The 22937-nt window shown below is 46.5% G+C and overlaps 1 protein-coding gene across 2 annotated transcripts in view; it reads left to right on the top strand.

Annotated features, from left to right (window-relative positions):
• Nucleotides 1-4140: 4140 nt before the first annotated feature.
• Nucleotides 4141-22937, top strand: part of LOC135994825 (ubiquinol-cytochrome-c reductase complex assembly factor 1) — a 50549-nt gene continuing 31752 nt past the window's right edge. The window contains exons 1-5 of one of the 2 annotated variants that reach the window (XM_065645711.1): nt 4141-4198; nt 7007-7111; nt 9520-9624; nt 14349-14456; nt 16955-17027. In XM_065645711.1, coding sequence (XP_065501783.1) covers nt 4175-4198; nt 7007-7111; nt 9520-9624; nt 14349-14456; nt 16955-17027 — 415 coding nt within the window. In that variant the 5' untranslated portion in view covers nt 4141-4174. The remainder of the gene's footprint in view (nt 4199-7006; nt 7112-9519; nt 9625-14348; nt 14457-16954; nt 17028-22937) is intronic. The other variant, XM_065645712.1, reaches the window with a different exon arrangement.

The following is a 22937-nucleotide window of genomic DNA, read 5'->3' as shown; positions in this document are numbered from 1 at the left end:
CTTGATTTTGGTGTAGTATTTTAACACTGAAGAAACATCTACGTGATTTTAACCCCAGCCCTTCACTGCCCGCTCTCCCCTGCTTTTGGGTTAAAAAACTCACAGCCCCTTATTGTCTCCATTCATGGTAGTAAGGAGATTTGGACCCTTATCCTATCTTTTTCTGGATAACAGCTAGATGTGGAACTTTTCCTCCATGAGTTTTTTCAAGTCTGAATAAGCTTCACACTCCCTCTTTGTGTTTGGATGCTTGCTGGACTGAGGCTTTGACTAACAAGCTAGAATTATATCCCCATTCCTGTTCAGCTCAGTAATTGACTTGTCAAAATGCAGCCTTGCCAACCACAACAGCCTTAACCTAGACCCAGCGTGCTCTAGAAAACCTGATGTTCCACAGAGCCGGAGGTAAACTCAAACAGAACCCAGAGCAGCCCCAACACAGTGTCTGCTCTTGCGCAGCTCCAGGAAAGTGTTAGTCGTTCTCCACGTCTGGGCAAGAATGATCCCAAAGAGGCTGCGAGGGCACCCTGGGCTGCCTGATCCTGCTCTGAAATGCCAGCGCAGGATCTCGACGGGAGCAATTCAGGTGTCCTCGTGTCTCTGAATGGCCACCTGGGGAAAAAGGTTTTTCTCTGTGCTTGCCTGTTTGGGGACAGGGCTTCAGGGTGATTGTCACTAGTTCTCCCCTTTCCCCCTTCTGTTCCCTGCAGGACAGGAATCCCCCGTCACCCCGGCACAAGGAGCACTGCTGGCAGCAGCGTGGGCAGGACGGCAGCGGGACACAGGGTGACAGTATGGACAAGCTGACGGAATAGCTGGCTGCTGCCAGAACGGCTGATCTGCTCTCCTGCTCTGTCCCCAGATACACATTCCTGGCATTCCTCGGATCCTGAGGAGAGCTGTTTCCCAGCTAAGCTCACAGAAAATCCTACTAAACACAACAAAAGGACAATCTTCTGCTGGTCCAGCCCCTTCAACCAGCTCATTGGCTCAGCAATCACCAGATGAATGCTGGTGCCACCACAGCCAGGGGCAGGACTTCTCAGAAATTATTAATTTTATTAGTTGTGTTTTCAAACTTGATCCTTACTTCATCCACCAGCCCCATCCAACCAGACATACAGGAGCAGGCGAAGGCTTCTCCCACCATCCTGCCATCTGGATCATCACTGCACCCATTTGTCCAGACACAGCACACAGGACTGCACAGCACAGCCCCAGTCACCAGGAGCAACCACTCCTGCTGTCAGCAGGCTTCTCCACCACCACTGCCCTCAGGAGAGGACTTGGTGGGTAGAAAGCAGAGAGTCTTCTCTCCACCTGGCTTTCACTTGCTTTCTGCTCCCTGCTTCTCTGCCTTTAGCACACAGCAGTCCCACATCCCGTCTTGGTCACGCTTAAAAAATGGTGGAGTTCATGTTCCCTGGCATGTTTCAGCACACCCATGAAAGCAAGTTTCTGTGCCCTTGTTAATGGCCTGGACTGAAGGGACACCAGCAGTTAGGTAGGAACTTTGCTGCCCTGTTGCTGAGACTTCTTGTTGCTGGTGAAAGTGCTCTCTGAGGAGCAGTTCCACACGGGACATTCATCAAGACTGAGGAGAGACCCACGCAGTCGTGGAGCTGCCCACTGAGCAGAGCTGAGCGGTAGGAATGTGAGGACAGCAAGGACTGGGTACGAGAATGGCAGTACATTGCCAGTGCTCTGATAGATGAAAGGCCCTTAGAGTTGAAATTGAAATTCGGACCCACCTCCAGCTCTTCTGTCTCCACGGCCTCTTCAGAGGCGGTCGGATGTGCTGTGTTCAGCTTGGCTGACATGAAAAGGGCTTAGTGCTACATGGAGAATGTCACAAACAGTGACAGGAAAAAGTGATGGCAAAGAGTAGGCTTCAGAAAAGTGTAATCATTGTCCTTCATCGCCTTCTCACAAAAAATCTGCTGTTAAGAGTGATATTTAATATTGCTTTGAGTCTAACACATGGAGGACAGATAAACAAATAGAAAGGAGCAGAGGTAGCTTTAACCTTCCTCCCTAGAACTGGCCACACACACATGAATGAAATTAAATGTAGCATATTCCTGACAGAGATCTCCAGTTCCCTGCACTGTTCAACATCCAGCTCCATGTCAGAACCACTCATTCACTAAACGCGTTGTCAGATGCAGTTGAACCCGTTTCAGCAGATAGCTGCGGTGTCAGAACATCTCGAAGAGGCCGACTGCAGGCCCAGGGATCCAGGACGCCTGTGGAAGGGAAGTCCAAGCAGGTGATTCCATTGGCCCCCTGAGGCCCGACATTTAAGAACATATGAAAGATTTCTAAGGACTACTGTGGAGTTTCAGGGCTATTAAAGCAGCTGCTACTGCCCTCTTGAGAAGCTGACATCCCAGTAAATATGCTAAGAAAGAGGGGAGTAGAATATTATAGCTCCCCAAGCCCTTTGAGCCAGCACTGCTGCTGACAGAGCAGCCTCGCTCTCTTCCCCAGCTGCTCTTGCTCACATCTGCACCAGCACTAACATTTGTGAGGTGATGTGGATGTGATCCAGATTAAGCCCAGCCTGGCAAAACAAGGCAGCTCATTCCAACCCGTGGGGTTCCTGCTCAGGTTTACTCTGCGGCCTCACGAAAGCCGGTGCCGGCAGCAGGAGCAGGGCGGGTGGATGGCCCTGGGCTGGCTGCAGGGACCCCGGGGGCTGCGCCGTGTCCAGTGCCACCGCTGACACCCGTGCTGGTCCCGGGCAGGCTCACAAAGACACGGGCAGCCGCAACGGCCACATCAACGTCAGCCGGGGGAAACTCGCTGCCCCTATGCTGCTCTTATTAGAGAGAGGTTCTCCTCCCCCTCTCCTCTGCCCTGGTGAGGCCGCATCTGGAATATTGTGTCCAGTTCTGGGCCCCTCAGCTCCAGCAGGACAGGGAACTGCTGGAGAGAGTCCAGCGCAGCCACGAAGATGCTGAAGGGAGTGGAGCATCTCCCGTGTGAGGAAAGGCTGAGGAGCTGGGGCTCTGGAGCTGGAGAAGAGGAGACTGAGGGGTGACCTCATTCATGGGGATCAATATGGAAAGGGGGAGTGTCAGGAGGATGGAGCCAGGCTCTTCTCGGTGACAACCATGATAGGACAAGGGGCAATGGGTACAAACTGGAACACAGGAGGTTCCACTTAAATATGAGAAGAAACTTCTTCCCGGTGAGGGTGCCAGAGCCTGGCCCAGGCTGCCCAGAGAGGTTGTGGAGTCTCCTTCTCTGCAGACATTCCAACCCGCCTGGACACTTTCTGTGTAACCTCATCTGGGTGTTCCTGCTCCGGCGGGGGGATTGGACTGGATGAGCTTTCGAGGTCCCTTCCAACCCCTGACATGCTGTGATTCTGAGTGCTCTCTCAGCTGCCGAGCAGCAGTGCCAGCGCAGCCCTGCGCCCTTGGGAGTCGGCCTCAGAGGAGAGCCCCGCAGTGCCGGGCAGGCACAGCTCTGCCATCTCCTCCCTTCCCAGCCAGACCCCAACCGGGCCCGGGGCTCCCTCCTTTTGACACCTCCCATCTCACCACCTCATTTTCCGCAGCAGCCTGGCCTGGCCCGTCAGCCGCTCCCCGGCCGTGCGGCGCGGGCAGCACTCCTGGAACATCCCACCCACCACGGCCACACACGAGGGACGAGGGCTGTTGCTGACATTCGTAGTTGTTGGAGGTTGTACGGGGACTATCTCGGGGGGCAATTAGGGCAGTGTAGCGGGGGGGGGTCAGAAGATAGTTTAATGTAGAATACCAGCTTTGGGAGTTGGAGGTGAGGGTTTAATTCCCTCTTTTCTCATTACGAGAGGGTGTAGGGGAACTCTAAAAAGGGGTATAACCTTCATTCTTCGGTTTACAAGACTGATGTTTTTATAAACTATTAAGAGTGTTTTAGTAATTGCGGATTTATTTTCTAGGGCTCCGATAGTAGGGAAAAGGATTAGGAGGGTGGTGAAGCAGGTGAGCGAGGCTAGTTGGCCGATGATAATGAACGGGTGTTCTACTGGTTGACTTTCACTCCTGTGGGCACACGGAGGCTGGCGACTCGGATTCCGAACCCGGGCCCCGACCGCGCCCGCTCCGAGCCCGCGCACGCGCGGTGGCGGGCGGAAGGGGCGGGGCCGGGCCCGCCGCGCCGCCGGAAGCAGTGCGGAGGAGCCATGGCGGCGCTGGCGCGGGCCGCGGTGAGTGTCCGCCCGGGAGCGAGCGGCGGTTGTGGCAGCGCCAGCCCTGTGGTGTCGTTACTGCCCCGCAGGTTGTCTCCGGCGTGGCCTCTCAGCAGAGAACGTGCGTGAGGCACAGCCCGGCCCGCGGGGCTGTGGGGCCGCGGGGGGTGCGGGGGGAGCGGCGCCCAACGCCTCCCCATGGCCCCCTGCACATAACCCCCGCCCCAAGGCCCCATGGCCCCCCCGCCATGGCCCTCTGCCCGGCCGTGCCTCCGCTGGAGGAGCGACGTTTCCTTCAGAGCCTGTCTTTACATAAGCTTTAGGCCAGGCTTTAGCACTCCTGCTTGGGCTTGAGAAACCTTTTTTTTTTTTTTTTTTCCCCCCAGTCTGGTGCTTCTGCTGTCGCTTTGGGCCCCGTGGGGTGGGCATTGCCATTGTGGGAGATTCCCTTCTCACTTCAGAGGCGCTTGATTGCAAGGATAATGTGAAGATTCCAATTTCTCTGTTACGGGGAACAGATTGGGTTCTTATGAATGAGAGTGGATTACTAATCACACAACTGCCTTCTCATGCATTAGTGGTGTTTTGTTTTGAATTAGCTTTCAAAGTTTTTGCAGCAGAATGCCACTTTTAGCATATAGTTTAGAAAAGAGAAGTCTGTGCCTGGGTCTGATATTCGGTCACAACACAAATACAGGGATGGCTGGTGCTCCAAGGTGGAGGCAGATTCTCATCAGGAAGATGAGCGGCCTTTAGTCTGAGGGCAATACCCACTTATAAGAAAGAAATTGTTGGCCAGAGAGGTGGTGGATGAACCATCCCTGGAGACATCCCAGGCCAGGCTGGACGGGGCTCTGAGCAACCTGAGCTGGTGCAGATGTCCCTGCGCATGGCAGGGGGGGCACTGGGAGAGCTGGGAAGGTCCCTCCCACCCAAACCGTTCTGTGTTTCTGTGAAGTTAATCCACTACATTCCTGGAACTGGTGTCTGGGGTGTGGTTCTTACAGGCATGGCTAGCCCTGCCCTTTCGGCTTTCAAGCTGAAAGGGACCGAGAGCGAACCTGCCTTAGAGCAACTGAAGTGAGATCGAGTTCCTGCTGCCTCCTCCTGTTCCTGCTAATTCTTGCTCATGTCTTTGCACTGCTGGCCTGCCATTGCCTCCTCCTGCAATTTTTTGGGCCCCTAAGATGCAAATGCTGGAGCAGCAGGACCATGGTAACAGAGAAATAGTTTTCTGCAGTTTTAGTGCGTTAGAGAGGCAATTATAGTAAAAAGGGAGGGGGAAGCCAGGCAGGAGGGGAGCAGGGAGGGTGGTAGAGAGTCACCGGATGGGTTCAGCTCTGTGGAGCTGCACACCCAGGGGGTGGTTTGCAATGAAAACCTTGCAGAAGGTGAAGGACTTGTCTCCTGGGCTTACCTGTCCATGGACAACTCCTCTCCCATACCTTTGAAATGTGGGTATGCTCATTGTTTGTTTTCGTCTGTCTCTGTCCGGTTGTGTTGCAGCAGTGCTTTTCCACAGCTATAAACCCCAGTATATTCCAGCTCTAAGACATACTGCAGCCTAGGCGTGCTTTCCTTCTTGTCTCAAAGATAAAGCCTCAGAAGAATTCCGTCATGTGCCTTGGAATCTTGTAGTAATTAGTTATAAAAAATGGTGATTTTTCTCTCTCACGTCAATGTTTGTTAAACTGTTTATATCAGAGCACTGGATTATCTCAAGAAGTACTTTGTGGTACTCAGCCGAAATGTCTTTTTGGATAGAAATCTATCCTTTTCAAAATTGTACTTGCTGGGCAGTGATGTTAAGGAGAAAGAGCTGGAACTATGTAGCCTTGCTGCAGTAGCAGTGAAGACTGATCGCATTTGTTGTGGCAGTGCATCTGTCCCCTTGCAGTTTTTAAAAATCCAGATGGATTCCCTAATGGATTAGAAGTGCGGCTGTGTGAGGAGCTGAGGAGGGACAGCAGGGACCGCAGGGACAGGAACTCCAGCCGGTTTGTCTCTGCTCCCCCCAGCCCTTGGCAGATGTGCGGGTGTCCCACTGTCCTGTCACTGGGCTGTCCACCCCATCAGGGATTTATGCAAACTGTAACATTCCCCTGGAGTCTTCTCAAATCTACATGTCTCCTTGTATGTTGGATACTTCAATCTTCTAATCATCCTTGTAACCAATTGAAAATGAAGCCATTTTTATTAGAAAAAAAGCATATCCATTCTAATGATATATACGTTATTTCCAGTATTAATGTAGAACATTTATGGAGGCGGCAAATATTGTACTAACTTGAATATTGCAGAAAATGAAAGGTGCAGAGAAAGTGCAGGCAAAGATAACTCTGCCTTTTTACCGTATTACCTGGCATTTTCATTACAGAAAATAATTATTTTCACTTAAATTTATTGGGACAATATACATATTTGAAATACTGAAATTCTGAGCTGTGCCTGAGTAGAGTAACACAAAGATGTGTAAGAGCTGAGAGCTGGATGTGAGCTTTTTAGAGCTCACTCACTCAATTGCAGAATGCTTCTTAAGCATTTGAATTTATTGTATAGATGTAAAAATTGCGGTGTACTTTTATGATGTAGACAGCCAGCCATTTCCTTTGACCAGTCTGTTTCTGCCATCACACCTGGGTTGCACGCTTGTACTGGAAGGCAGGACTTCTTTAAAATCAAAATTTATACTTCTGTCAAGTGCAAGTTGGGAGTTTAATCTGAGGATTGTTGTATAAATGAATAAAACTTGTGGAAGCAGGAGGACAGTTAAACTGTTTCTGAGCAGTAGGGTCCTTTTCTTCATTGCTGCTCTCTCTGTTCCAGGGCTGCCAGACTGGAGTCACTCACTGGATCACAGCCTGCGGTGGATTGTTACAGACAACCACAGTCCCAGGCCAGCGCAGACGGATGCTCTGTGCTATTTCCCAGGTAGGATATCAGTATATTAAAGTGTGTAAAAAGTGGGATAAGTTTAAATTGGGATGAAAAAGTCATGTTTATTAAATAGAGGCTTCCAAAAGTGATATCTTCACTGTCTGTGTGTTCCTGAAATACCAAGGCGACTGAAAAGCCTTCTGCTGCTAAAAGAGTGAGCTCCAGTCCTTCATTGCTCAGTTGTCTTCAACAGTTTTTTAATGGATCCAAATGATCCCGTTGTGAGTAGATTAAATGCAGAAGTCCAAATGGAGGTGTCATTTTTTCCAAAGCTAATAATGATTGCGTGTAATTTACAGCACTTTATTTCATAGAAAGTCTCCACTGTACAATAACCTTGGACTTTCTAGTACTCTGGATATGTTACCTAGCACGGCAGAACATGAAGTTGTGTTGTTTCAGTGGCAAATGCAGCTTTGCAGTTGTGCTTTCAGTTCTGCAACAGCATGCACAGTGTCAGATTGTGTCTATTCATAGTAAATTAACTAGAATATCATGTAATAGCAGTTGATGATAAAGAGGTGAAAAATGTGTAGAAAATGGTAATAGATGCGGGCTGTCTGGACAGAATTAGAGTATATCTCTTTGTGTTTCCTTGTTGCGTAAAATGAAATGAGAGGACATGAAGGCTCTTCTTTGTTTTCCTGTATCTTAAACTTGTATCAAGAGCCATGACTTACAGAGTTAGAAACTTACCTGTAAGTTTTTTTGCTTGAATGTCTTTTCTCAGATAAGACCTTCCAGTCCTGGGAAAGTTGCCTATACTTTTGTGGCACAACCATACTGTTAAAGCACCATCGATATGGAGTAGGATAGCATGTAGGGACCTGGACAAGCTCAAGAAGTGGGCCTATGTGAACCTCATGAGGTTCAACAAGGCCAAGTGCAAGGTCTTGCACCTGGATCAGGGCAACCCCCAGTATCGGTCCAGGCTGGGGATGCAGGGATGGAGAGCAGCCTTGAGGAGAAGGACTTGGGGACACTGGGGGATGAAATGCTGGACATGACCCGTTATTGTGCATTTGCAGCCCACAAAGCCAGTTGTATCCTGGGCAGCATCCCCAGCCCTGTGGGCAGCAGGTTTGGGGGGGATCTGCCCGTCTGCCCCACTCTGGTGAGACCCCCCTGCAGTGCTGGTCCAGCTCTGGGTCCTCAGCACAGGACACACATGGACCTGCTGGAGAGGGGCCAGAGGAGCCCCAGAAATGATCCGAGGCTGGAGCAGCTCTGTTGGGAGGACAGGCTGAGAGAGTTGGGGGGTTCAGCTGGAGAAGAGAAGCTGCGGGGAGACCTTATTGCTCCTTTCCATACTTAAAAGGAGACTGTAAGAAAGATGTGGACAGACTTTTGAGCAGGGCCTGTTGCGATAGGACAAGCGGTGATGGTTTTAATCTGAAGGAGGGGAGATTCAGGCCGGACATGAGGAAGGAATTGTTGGCCCTGAGGGTGGTGAGAGCCTGGCCCAGGGTTGGCCAGAGGGGTGGTGGCTGAACCATCCCTGGAGGCATCCCAGGCCAGGCTGGACGGGGCTCTGAGCAACCTGAGCTGGTGCAGATGTCCCTGCTCATGGCAGGGGGGGCACTGGGGTAGCTGGGAAGGGCCCTTCAACCCAAACCATCTGTGATTCTATGATGTTGGGAGTAGAAAGGGAAGTTATGAAGAGAGCAGTTGTGAAGTTGATTGATAGAGCTGATGTTACTCTGAGCCACCAATAGATTCAGTAAATACTGGAGGTGACTGCTCTTAAAAAAGTAGTATATTTACTATGTCTGAATTTATTAATAAACAAGGTACTGGTAATCTGGGTATGCTGGGAGGCTATGAGAGGTGTTCTAGTCAGTGTGCAGCTTCTTCCCTGGAGATCCCACTCACTCCTACTCAATAGTTTTCTTTATTGTGCAGTAGCTCTGTGATCCGGATCATGTGCTGTGAAATTATAGTGGTTGCAGTGGTAGCTTTTACCTTGTTATTTGTTTTGCTCAAGTCCTGGCACAAAGGCAATTGAATGGACTATAAAGTTGTAGATAAAAGTAGCATAAACTGTTTCTCTGCAAGGACAGGAAAAAGAATTATTCTTCATTGAGAGCAAAACCCATAATGAGAAGTAATGTCTGAGAAAATCAAAGCAGATAGCCCATGGTTTTTGAGAGTGAAGTGTTCTGCCAGTCTATTCCATCAGTACGTGTGCAGAACACTAGAAAATGTGTGGAGCACAGCATGAAGCATGGACAACCACTTTGTGTTATGATAGTAAATTTGTGCTTTTTGCAATATAAAGTTTTTCAGGATTAGACTGAACTGTAACTGATGTGGAAGCAAACTAAGGGTAGTTGGTGTAAAGTTACGTGTCTACTAGTCAATGTTTATTTCATTTTTTACTTTTCTTTTATAATTTTTACTAGAGACGCCAGGCTGACCGGTTCCGATTGTCAAAATCCTCTGGTGGATTGATTCAAGCCAACGGAGCCATTACGCAGCCAAACAGATCATTTTACAACACAAATAAGGTTAGAAGAGTTTGATTTTTTATTGTCGGAGGGCACATTGTGCTAGGGATTATACAGATACAGGTAACAAAGCTCATTTCAAAACATGTAAGAGATGATCGATCCTTTATTTAAAATGTTTGAATATAGCATGAACAAGGGGTACAATAATTTGAGAAGCACTTTGTGTTCCTTTCCAGAAAATGAAGCACTAGCATGGGAAATGCAGTTGCCGTCGGGTTATCTGGAGTGAAGGTTCCAATGAGAAGCCTGAGGGCTTCTTTCCAGTGAGGAAAGAAACTAAGTTAAGGAGAGTAGGTATTGAGCTGGGGGGCAGATGTTCCTTTATTACCATTAAAATGGGGAACACAGGAGTTGCCCATACGTGTTAGAAGTGACAGGATATTTCCTGATTCTTTACCTTGGGAATAATGTGTAACGACAGCTTTGCTGTCTGCTAAACACTGAAAATTGTCATACAATCTACTAATAATGACTAATTATCATGTAATTATTTACTGTTCATCTGTACTACTTTGTTAATTTGTGGTCTCTGCATCTGTTACCTTTATTGTCTTTTGTCTTGCAATGGAAGTTTTCTGGAGCATGGATCATCTCCGTAAGATTAGTTTAGCCCTTAATCCAAGGGTGTCAGCGTCTCTCAACTTAAAAATTTCCTGATCCTGCTCTTGTTAACTCAGTGTGAAGAAAATGGCAAAATGGAACATGTGTATGAGAAATGAGAGGACAGAAGGAAGAAGGCAGTTAGGGATTCATGGGTGAAACTTGCAATCCCAGTTTGCTGTTGATCTCGTGTATTCTACTGGTGCAGACTTAGTGGTAAATAATAAATGTATTTTAAATCAGTTATTTTGACATGGATAGACAAAACAAAGGAAAACAAGGAGATGTGTGGAAGGAAAAAGCCCCAGCCGCTGTTTGCATCCACTTCTTAACCAGAGGTTTTCCTTTTTTTAGTCCATTTTTCAGTGTTTTTCAGCTGGCGAGGTAAACCAAACGTATTGCAGACAAGGAGACTGAAGTGTACGAAGTGGCTTGTACAATTTGCCATGGCCAGAGCCAAGAATGGTACCCTGGCTCTCAAAGGTGGTGCGTACCCCTTGTTCCTACACCTGCCTGCGCCCCTCTCTTGTGCCTGCGCAAGGATCGTCTGCAGAGCAGGTCTGGGAGAGCAACGGGTGACAAGCCAGGGGGTGGCAGGAAGATCTGCAAGGCAGGGTCAGAGACTTGCTTTTGCTGCATCAGAAAGGGCTAAGGGCGGGCTACAAAGCTTGAAAGATGAATTTGGAAACTTCCTTCTTAAAATAACCATGGTGTAAGAAGCCAGGCAGGATTTACGACCAGAGAGGAAGCAGTTTACAGAAGCGTAGGTAAGGTTTGAGGTAGGCTTTTGGACTGCAACCTCGTTATTTCAAGTAGGAAAATACTTACCTGTCTTTGAAATACGAACTTGACTATGCACTCCTGGTAGGAAAGTGGTTTAGAATTAATGGTGAGCTGCAGTTGTTTCATTTTTGTATTTGGTGTCAAAATTAAGAGGATTGTTCAGCTTGAGCGCTACATTTCAGGTATTGAGCAGGAAAGTCAGGCTGAGGTGGGTTTATGTCCCTTTCAGTGTCCTGATGAGCTTGTTTTGAGCGAGTTGTAAAATGTATTTTTTAAGTTTTTTCTGTATGTTTTCTAGATCTGATTTTCTACACGCTTGTAGGACCGTTTAGTTGATTTGGCTGCAGTCCTGGCGCTGGCGGGATGAACCGCATACCTCTGTCCATAGGCCGAACCACACACTCGCTGCTTCAATCCCCTCTCCATCTCCTGAGCCAGTCCAGGCAGACTTGCAGAAGAATGAAGAATCACGGCATTTCTTACAAAAAGACTGATTTACAGTCAATCATTTTTGGTGATGAGCTAACAACAGTTGAATCAATATAATTTTGGTTTTTAACTTCTGCATAATGAAAAATCCATACTGAGAGAGACTTCATAATGCATTTGTAGATAACAGACATTTAGTAAAATTAAGCTGCCTGGATTCACTGGGGTTTAGTATGATTTTAATTCCTGTGGAGGAGATGAGTGGTTATTGGGGCACAAGTTCTGCATTAAGGAAATCCTGTCACTGCCTGGCTGGAGCGAGGCTATGGAGTTACCGTGTGGTCTAAGGTCAGGTGTCAGTGCAGAGGAGACAAGTATTGCATGGGATAATCTTGAAGTACTAAAAATTGGTTTAAATATTCATATTCATGTTGGTAGACTCACTGGGTCCATCACTTGTGGCAGAGGGAGGGAAGGTGCCTGTGCAGATGCTCCTGTTCTGGATGAGAGCAGAGGACTTGGTGAACAGTGTCAATGGCCAACGTTCCAAGTGAGGATCTGAGGATTAAAGAAGGTCCTGGACAGTGTTGTGCTGTTTCACGAGGTGACTGGTAGATACTGAAATGGCACTGGGCATGTTTGTTCCTGTTTGCCTGAATACTGAGCACGATGGGGTTCCAGACAGCAACAGCTGTCTCTGGATAGTACCCAAGTGCAAAGGATTTCCTCTCACATGCTAAAGCTTGTGTGTGGATATACATAGGGATTGATCATGTCTCAAAGCTACAGTTTTTGTCATGTTTACAGTTTATAATTAATTATAGCAACTTGTGCAGGATATATGGCCGTATTTTAATGTGTATTTATTTATCATTCATGCCGTTTCAAAAATAACTATACTAGTGCTAGGAAAGCAGTAGAGAAAACAGCCAGAATTATCAGAAATGTGAAAAGGCGTCAGTACGAGAAGAGGCTATTTTAGTACCCTTCTAAACTAAGGGGAGATAACTGATGGGCATATATGTGATACTAGCCTAGAAAAGTCATAAAAATACTGGAAACGGGAAGAGGAAATGGTTGGTTGTGGCTTCTTACAGGACAACAGGGAGCATCCAGTGAACTGGCAAGGTTGGATTTAAAGCAGGCACATAACTGTGAAACTCATGTACCACAACTCTGTGCATTATGGAGGTTAAATAGTTTTGAACATGGGGCTGCTGAAGGTGCATCCAGTTGTTGCTGCCAAAAATGAGTGTGTGGATCCCTGTCGTGGTGCAGGCCGGGCTGTGAGCAGCTGGGCAGGTCACCCCAGGGCCGTGCCCCCATTGCTCCTGGGCCTGGCTGGGGATGGTGTCCTGGGGTAGGTGTTTGTTCTGGCTATGTGCAGCGCTCCTTACATCGTGAAATTGCTTCTCTACTAAGAAAATTCTTTTCTTAGTATGCTCATGTCTTAGGAGGAAGTGTTTAGGGTAAAATTCCAGCAGCTTAAAGCAATTTAACATTTCTTTGGTCAGGGAACTTTCTCAGATCAAAGAATCATTTTGGTTGGAAGAGACCCTTAAGATCATCAAGTCCAACCACTATCCCGTGTCCCTGAGAACCTCATCTCCGGGTCTGTCCAACCCCTCCAGGAATGGTGACTCCAGCACTGCCCTGGGCAGCCTGTTGCAATGCCCGACAGCCCTTTGGGGAAGAAATTGTTCCCCAGATCCAACCTCAACCTCCCCTGGCGCAACTTGAGGCCGTTTCCTCTGGTCCTGGCACTTGTTCCTGGGGAGCAGAGCCCGACCCCTCCTGGCTCCAAGCTCCTTTCAGGCAGTTCAGAGATCAGAAGGTCTCCCCTCAGCTCCTGTTCTCCAGCTGAACCCCCAGCTCCCTCAGCCGCTCCCATCACACTTGTGCTCCAGCCCCTCACCAGCTCCGTTCCCTTCTCTGAACTCGCTCCAGCACCTCAAGGGCTTTCTTGGCGTGAGGGGCCCAGAACTACTTTGCTGTAGCAAGGGCCCATCATAACACCTCTCAGCTGTGTTCCTCAAGTATATGTAGGAGATTCACATGCATTAGATTTTGCTTAGATGGGTTAAAAGTACAGTAATTTGTTGATAACGAAATGTTTACACTGCGTACTTAATTCATTAGCAATGATTTGCTGGAGTACGAGTGGTAACTACCGCGGGCTGATTGCTGCTGCCAAGCCGCCGAAAGGCAGAACGCCACAGAGGTTTCTTACCAGTCCCGTGGGGTTGAAGGTGTGTAGTTAATCTGGAGAACGTTTCTCTTCATGTTTGCAGACACTGCAAATCATCAAGGACTAAATACTTTCCTGATCTAGATTTTCTGCAGGTACCATTTAGATTAACTGTGAGAGGAATAACAACAATCTGGGGGAGCTTTTCAGTAAGAACAATGGGTTCATGTAGCTTCGTTAGTTTTAAGATGGAGCTGATTGGTTTATGTAATTACTCTAGACTATGACATGCCTGTGAGAGTAAGAGAGGGAATGTGAAATGTTAGCTTTATTTACTCTGTTTCTGTGATTTGTTTGCTCGTTTTACCTGTAAAAGATTTAAGCCCAAGTAAAGACGTACAATTGGAAAGAATATTGGAATCTAGACTGGTGGCTGTATTTTGCAAAGGAGGTTTCTGTACAGACTATTTTGAGTCTCAGCTTCCAATGGGATGCTTTCGGCAAAACGGTTATGCAGCGTTTGCATCCATAAACAGAATAATGTCGCATAGGAAAAAGTGTAATATTTTGCAGAGAAGACCTAAATATGTATTTGTTTTGTCGAACAAAGAAATGAAACAAAAACCCTGAAGTTGTCTGTTAAATGTGTGGCTTTTCTAACTAAAATGATTTGTCAGATTTAATTGCTAAGACTGAAGTATGTGATATTTCAATATTACAGCATCTTTCTGCAAAAGATTCCTTGCAGCCATCTGAAGAGAAAGTGGGTCCTTTCACAAGGTTGATAGAAGCACTGGGTTTCACAGGACCACTGAAGTACAGCAGATGGGTAAGGCATTAATTTAATAATTCTTTTGCTTGTTCGATACTTTCAGAGTTCTAAAAAGCAAACAAAAACCCCTCACTTATTTTCTTATGATAGGAGGAGTACTTGTTGGAAAAGTTCTAATTATTACCCATGTAAATTCCTGGTTTGTGATGTGAGGAATAATAATCCGTAGCTTGAACTTCCCTTGATCTATGTGTTGCCATCATTGACATAAGTAGGAAAATCAGTTTGTAAAGTCTTAACCTTCTTGAATTTCTTCTGATATCTTATTTTTCACTTCATTTGTGCACTGAGGACGCAATAACAGCCTTACTGCCCAAGTCGAACACCCACATAGACCATCATCTTGTCTCTAACAATGACCGATTGCAGTTATCTAAAAATAATTTAATTACAGGAAAGCACAGTATGATACTTGTCTCGTGTGCTCCTCCAGCTACAACAGTTGTCTGTTCCAGGACTTCCTGCATGGCATTGGGCATTTTTCTGTAACATCTAGTGATGGATTGTTTTCTATAAATTTGTCCAGTTGCACTTTGAAGTCTTGTAAGTTTATAGGATCCATCGCATCCATAGCGTTCAGTGTCAGGAGTTCCATAGCTTGAGTACCCACTCGGGGAAGAAGTACTGTTGTTTTCAGTTGGTGCCTTTTGATTTTGTACTTAAATAAATGGTGATTATTCTTTTCTTGGAGTGTATGTTCACATTCTCCCTTTCACTGATTTTATAGACTCATATATTCTATAATAACTCAGTCTTTCTATGAAATGAGGAGACTTGTTGCTGTCGTTGAGGCTCTTTCATGTTTTGATTTTTGTTGGCCTTCTCTGCACCTCTTTGTGTTCTATATTTCTGTGACAGGAGGGTCTCCGGAGCAGTGAGATATGATACAATTGCTGTTTGAGTCGCTGTTCAGTAATAGCTGACTAGGGCAGAGTGTGTTTTTTGTGTTTTTTAAATAGTCCTTTCATAAAGCCATTGCTAGCATTGACTAAATGAGAGCAGTTCTGTAAGAGACACCTTCAGTTCCTTATGCAGAAGGAAAAAGAGATGGAATTCAGAATTTCTTTGCTCTGAACTAGGACATGCTATTAAGGAGTGGGAGGAAAAGGCAGCTTGAAGCAAGGGCTGAGCCTGACTGTGCAGGAATTAAAACCCACAAGGTGTTTCTGGATATCTGCAAGGCAGAGTGGACCTCGAGACTGATCTGAAACTGCTGCTCATTGCAGTTTTAATGTCTGGTAATGCTTAGCCTGGGGCAATGTCTTTCACCAGGGAGATCTCTATTCCCAGGCCAGGCAGCATTTCCTTTAAAAAGGAAACCTTAGAACTCCAATAATCACTGTAAATTATTTTACTGCAAGAAGTTTAGATGTATACTTCATTTTTGACAGAAGCCTGAGATTATCAAATAAGAACAAAAAAAATGTCTCCTGTGTTTCTACAGCAGATCAGTTGCAACTTCCTTATTTTTCTTTTTGGTTAGAGGAGACACAAATCATTACTTTGGTGATTGGAAGTGCCATTTGACAGGCATAGTGCTCATCTCTGTAGTGTAGAGAGCGCTGAGATGATACCTGGTATATGTCACTAAAAATGGAAAACAGAACCAAACCAAACAACCAAAAAACAACAAAGACCACAACAAAACACACACACAAACCCGAAACAACAATCAAAAAATCCCCACAAACAAACAAAAAATCTCCACAAACAAGCAAAAAACAAAAAACAAGCCAAAACCAAAACCCCAAGCCTGGTGCTGCTTCCTCGCTTAGTTGGGGAGTAGGCTCTGGAGTTTTCATATTTTTTAAATTTTTCTCCTCTTGACATTAATAAGCAGGAGTGACTGATGGCTCTTTAAAATGTTTAGTGTCAGTTATTGTGCTCTTTGAAGCTTCAATACGTGTCTCTTTGTTACAGATGATGCACTCAAGGTGTGTTTGGTGCAATGACAGAACAAAATCAGAAGTGCCAAAGCACCTGAATATACCTCATGTCACTCATCATTTGGGATTCCTTTCTCACTTGTGAAGCTTAGTTGGTCAATTTTCATTTTTTTAGGAAAAAGATATATTTTTAGGACGTCTCGTATGTCACTTCTTTAATATTTAAAACTTAAATTTTACAAACCACTTTGAGTGATATGCATCAAAGTTATTGGAGGAAACCAGGAACTGTGGATTGGGATCTTTGGAGTCCCTGGAAGGAAATCATTTCATTCCTTTTTCTGTAATGACAGGATTATATTAGGCTAGATTTGGAAGGATATTCAAGAAGCCATTTAATTTTTTTTTTTTTGCTTCAAGGCAAGATTGATATACTCGTGTAATTCCTGGCAGATATAATAGTTTAATGTGCTCCCGAAAATCTCAAGTCATTGTGATTCCCAAAAGAAGTCTTCTCAGAAAATGGTAGTGTATGTATTTAACAAAAGCCATGGCGTTCACTGGCTCTCATGAAGAATGCTTTAAGTATTGTCTTTTCTTTTTCTTTAGAAAGTTAAGGTAGCGGCTTTGCGCATGTACACGTGCTGCGTGGAGAAAACTGACTACGAGGAATTTTTTAACAGTAAGTAATGCACTTGATGATATTTGAAGGGGTGTGGTTAGTAGGTCGAGAGAGGTTCTCCTGCCCCTCTCCTCTGCCCTGGTGAGACCACATCTGGAATATTGTGTCCAGTTCTGGGCCCCTCAGCTCCAGAAGGACAGGGAACTGCTGGAGAGAGTCCAGTGCAGCCACGAAGATGCTGAAGGGAGTGGAGCATCTCCCGTGTGAGGAAAGGCTGAGGAGCTGGGGCTCTGGAGCTGGAGAAGAGGAGACTGAGGGGTGACCTTATTCATGGGGATCAATATGGAAAGGGGGAGTGTCATGAGGATGGAGCCAGGCTCTTCTTGGTGACAACCAATGATAGGACAAGGGGCAGTGGGTGCAAACTGGAACACAGGAGGTTCCACTTAAATATGAGAAGAAACTTCTTCTCACTGAGGGTGACGGAGCCTGGCCCAGGCTGCCCAGGGAGGTTGTGGAGTCTCCTTCTCTGCAGACATTCCAACCCGCCTGGACACCTTCCTGTGTAACCTCATCTGGGTGTTCCTGCTCCGGCGGAGGGATTGGACTGGCTGAACTTTCGAAGTCCCTTCCCATCCCTGACATTCTGTGATTCTGTGATATTTCGACTACTGCCTGGGTGAGAGAACTTCGGATGAAAATTCATTAGATATATTTATGCCAATAACTCTGACAGCAAGAAGACTTGTCAGCGCCGAGCGGCGTGGTCAGCTGGAAGCTGTGGGTGCTGCAGCGTTCCCTTCAGCTCTGAAGGGGCTCAAGGGCAGACCCGCAGGCTGGGGCTGTGACGTATTGCCCACTGCAGTGGAGAACAAGGTGGGACATGTCAAATCCAGAATATCCTGGACTTGGAAGAATATTGCCTTTGTATTAATAGGGCTGGGATAAACTAAGATTCCAGATCTCTCTCCCCTTTTTACTGTGGTGAGATGGTCTCTGTGTCCTACCCTGTCCCATGAGCAGCTGTGAGAAGGTCCAGTATAACTGGGATGCAGATATGAGACCCATCCCTGTGCACTGATGCACAGCTGTGTTTATGATATGGGATCAGTCAGATCACAGGGTCCTACCTGGCTCTCTTCCTCATGGCTGGGGCAGGTTTGACTAGAACTTAGAGACTTTCTACATTTTACTTACCATGACAGTTTTAAACCAGGACCCATCTCTTGACTGGCTAGAGACAATGGCTAGAACAGAGACACAAGTCCCTCCTCTAAGTACATGGGAATAATGTCTCGAATTGGGATGGCTTTTCCATGTTGCACACAGCTTTTTAGATATTAGCTTAAAAGTCTGTCCCTGCTTTTATTAGTATCAAGTCTGGCTGACGAGTGGGCAAGACGTGGTTTTGAGACTTACTTAAGCTTCAATAATATTTTATTCTGATGTGAATTATTTCCTATGTCAGTGTGATTTAGCTGATAGTAAACCCGTTGCCTGGATCTGGCCTGTCAGCTGCATTCCTGAGCTACCAAACGCTTTCTTACGGCTTCATGATGCACCGCACAGGTTGGGGCTGCTGCTGCTGCCTCTTGAGAGACCAGCTGAAGGGACAGCTTTGCGTGTTCATCTAGTGCTGAGTTTAGTGAGGGTGGTTTGGTACGTGATGTTGCTGCTGCAAGATTTTCCAATGGTTTTCAGAAGGTTTTCCAAAACTGTGATGTGGTTTCAGCGGTTGCAAGAGTGCGAGAACGCTATGAGCAGCAGGATTCGTTAGTGATCAAAAAATTAGAACCTCATTTTTCCTGCGCACACACCTCTCCCCAGCTGCCTGCCGGCTCAGACTTTCTCAGATAAGTCCTCTTCTGTTTGTCGTATTTGCCTCTCAAATAGAGGTTTTGCTGGTTTTAACTGGTGTTTCACTATCTCCGCTTAACAGGTTAGTTCTACAAAGATGTATAAATGTCACCCTGGATTAAAACGTAAAGGAATTTCAGGACATGTCTGTGAAAAAGATACTGGCACAGATTTTTAGGCTCAATACTGAGTTAAATTACATCAGTTGTATTCTTGCTATTGTCTTACTATTTTAAGCACTTTAAACATATCACGAACAGCAGGCAGCCTTTCCTTCAAGTGTCACCGTTTTCTCCAGAATGTCCTGTTGTTCCCTTTTCTTTTCGCTCCACAGTACAAGTTGCAGCCAGTCCACCTCCGAACTTACACCACGGAAACCTGTGTTTGCATTGACTTGAAACTTCAGTAAGGAACAAGATAGTTTGTTTTGCCAAGATTGCCAGAGTGCAGGATGTACCCGGTGGTTTTATAGGAACACCTGTGGTGTTGGGGTCTATGGTTGTGGTTCCAATGAAATCATTGCTTTATAAGAAGAGATGTGAGAAGTGTCTGTTCCTTCTGTCTGCTTACAGCTGCAGCAGTTTGGGGGATTAGTTCTAAAATTTAACAGGCATGTGATCCATGCTTAAAAAGTAGTTCCTCTAAACCAGACTGTGTGGGGTGGGCAGGAGCCTTTTAGTTGATTTTGCCAAAGAAGCAGCTTTGGGCTGTGGTTCCATAGGCAGCTGCGTCCAAGCAGTTGCCAGAGGGACAGGCTCAATGCTACATCCCCTGCCTGTGGCCTGGACAGTTATCTTGTCCTCTGGTGAGCTGTTCAGGTCACTGAAAGAAAAGGGCCCAGTTTTTTACTGATTTACTGTTTTGCTGTGTTAGTGAACTAAAGTGGCACATGGAAGGGTCTGATGGGCAGCAGCTGTGGCCTAAAGTAGGTGGTGAGGAGTACGCTGTGCGAGGGGAACATGGCATGAAGCAAGACATGCAACTTTCGGCTCAATTCTTCATCAAACGAGGTCGGTCAGGAGCTGTTTGTTTCTGTTCGGAATTGCTCCTTTTTCCACTAAAGATGGGCAGCCCTTAAGCCAGGGCTGCAGCTCAGTCCCAGAGGAGCAGCTTGGGGGACGAGTAGGAACCAGCAGCCACTGACTCTTGGCTCCGTCCCGTGGAGCTGCAGCGAGCACACGTGTGCCCGGGGCTGTGCCGCTGCGGGTGCCGCACACACACTGATCAGCTGTGCCCTGGAGGAACCCCAGGAGAGGTCCTGGTGCCACATGGGACCCAGCTCAGGTCAGCCCGAGCCAGAGCTGGCTGTACGTAGACCTGGGGTGTATTTATCCTTTGCTTTACTTGCATGGGGGTGAGATATCCCGGTGAACAGCATCGCATCAGCTCTGCTCTCTGGAGAGCTTATTAGCTTTTTCTCTGCTGTTTGTAAGAGTTGTGAACCTACTGAGCTGGCCTCGGAAACCGTTCACCTGTGCATGCATAAAACCATTTGTGGTCTCATTAACCCTGTGTGATCAGAACCAGTTCTTACAGAGCCTCCTTCAGTGCTTCTGGAGGTGTTTTAGTGATGTGGTCACGTTGTGACTAACAGCTGTGATGTCACCTTCTGGAACTTGGATCGGTATGTGCATTTTGTAAGGTAATTCTCTGACAGAGGTGACATAGAGTGTAAAGACTGGATAGTGTGGCGCTGAGGACTAGGACAGCGATAGCATTTCACGTCTTACAGGCTGTCTTGCCATCCCAGCGCGTTTCTGCTGATATCTGGTGAAATTACCAAGACTTTCTGTTACGCAGCATGAGCCCTGGGATCTGCCTTTCTCTGTGTTGTTCTGCAGCACAGCAGTTCCCAAAATATGAACTGTGGATATGCAAGTCATGAGGCTGCTGTAGAATATAAAGGAGGTGTTTTAGTTGAGACTCTTTAGTATTATACTGCAGTTAATTTTATTATGCCTGTCATTCTGTTCTCTCTGGTTTGTGATCAGCCATGGGCAAAACCTGGGGAACTCTGCTTCAGAGCCTACATCCCAAGTGTCTGTATTTTGCTGCTGATGTGGAAAGTGGAGCTGGTTTAGGACTTCAGCCGTTTCTTGTTTAAAGGAGAACAGAGAAGTAGTAGAGGTAAGGGCCAGATTACAGTGCCAGGCTTTCCGTGCACAACACCTGCCGAGCCGGGGCAGTTCTGGCAAAGCGAAGGAGGGAGCCGCCTGTGAGGAGGGTGTTTCATGCCTAACCTTGCAAAAGAGCTCTTAGGATGAGGGAGGTGATCCTGAGAGCTGAGCTGAAGTTTGCATGATGAACATGGAGTGTACGGTTAGCTTGAATACATCATGAACTGTTAGTGCTGTTAATTGCTCCACTGTCATGCAGCTGCAGCAGTGAAGAGCTGGTCCCACCAGAACAGCCTTTCAGGTGGCTCCTGGTGGGGCTACAAGCAGCTGGAAAGGGCTGGAGTTTCCCGACAGGACTCTGGATTCTTCCATCTCCCTTAACCCATCAGGTCCCTTACAGGCCCTTGCTGTGCCTGTCATGCTCAGGGAACACTGACGGTTTTTGCAGGCTGGGGGGATGTTAGCCCATTGCGTCCTTCCTAAAATTGGGGCAGTGGTAAAGATGAGTTGTCATGAAAGCAAGTCCATGTTCAAGTTTTGTATCCCTTATCCGATGAATTTTAAGTGCAGAATGACTGGAGGAAGAGGTTATGTCCTCACAGTCCTGAGCATTCGTGTCTCTTATTGTGCGGAGACATGTGAACGGGATGTGTTCTACAGGCAGAATAGATTTATTCCCCAGCTGATAATAATCACAGTCATTTCATAGGTAGCTTTACCATCAGACATTTTTTCTGTATCTTAACTGTATTCTGAAGGGAATAATTTTATGTTTAATAATAGAATGGATTTTTCTCCCCAGTTAGTTTCCCAGAATAAGATGTTCCAAAACTCCAAAGTTTAAAATTGCATTGTTTTTAAAAAACTGATATCTGAGGACAAGCCTATTGCTTTAAATGAGCCATCTCTTCTTTAAATTTATGATATAGACAGTCCTAACATAGAACTTAAAAAAAAATTATAAAAATAGAAGTGCAACACTTGGAAAGTTAGTGAAAAAATTCTTCCCTCTTGGGTACTGAATAGGCCTTTAAAAACTTTCCATATTTCCAGTAGTAGAGGTGCGAGCTTTGCTTTCCACTGCAGAGTGATGTCTGTCATGGGAGGCTGATGCGTGGTAACTTCTACTTCAGAAACCTGCAGCATCTATTGAACCAAGTGTTTTACTCTGCATCTTGCCCGTGGAACCTTCATTTAATGACACGGTTTGATTAACGCAAGCATTGTGTACTGTTGCCCTGGCTAGAGATGCTTGGCATGCCTTTAGGTCAGAGTAGTCATTTCTAGGCACATGAACTATTTTAATAGGAGTGAGAGAGCCAAAAGGGTGAGAAGGTGGGAGAAACTTGTGTTTCATCTCCAAACATTGACTGTTAGTGTCTTTATACTGCCGTAGAGGTGGCACAGGTGATGTACAGGCACTGATGCTGAAGCTTGGCACCTCCTGGGCACTGCTGGAGTCACCTCTCCGAGGAGGGAGGAATATTGGTGATTGCCTTGGTTCTTGTGATGGTTGCCTGACCAAAGTTGGCATGTTAAAAGGAAGAGGCTGTGAAAAGCGTTGCTTCATGATCCAGGTGAATCTCCTTGGTATTACCTGAGAGCCAAGAGGTGTAGGAGTTGGGAAGGAATAAATTCAGCACAGAAGAGATAAGATTGACTTCCTTGGGGCACACAGACTGGAGAGTCCATTTCTGAATAATCCCTGGCCTTCTTGCAGCGGGTTTGAACAGCCTGGAGGACAAGGCCAAGGTGACCGTGTCAGATCCTTCTCATTAGGTCCCCTCTTAAAAACTCCCCCAGGAAACAGATGGAGAGGTGACTTCCTAGGAGGAAGGTTTGAGAGGAACTGGAGAACTTAATGTGCACATAACCCATAGGTCCCTGCTTTTGAAGCAAATCTCCAGGCTCACATCTGAACGGCACAGGCAGATCCATAGTGTGAACATGGATACGTACAAACCATCTCTGGGAAGCCCAGGGGCTGTCAGGTGTA

This window comes from Caloenas nicobarica, chromosome 15, assembly GCF_036013445.1.
Source record: "Caloenas nicobarica isolate bCalNic1 chromosome 15, bCalNic1.hap1, whole genome shotgun sequence".
Lineage (NCBI taxonomy): Eukaryota > Metazoa > Chordata > Aves > Columbiformes > Columbidae > Caloenas > Caloenas nicobarica.
This window is presented reverse-complemented; position numbering and strand designations above follow the sequence as displayed.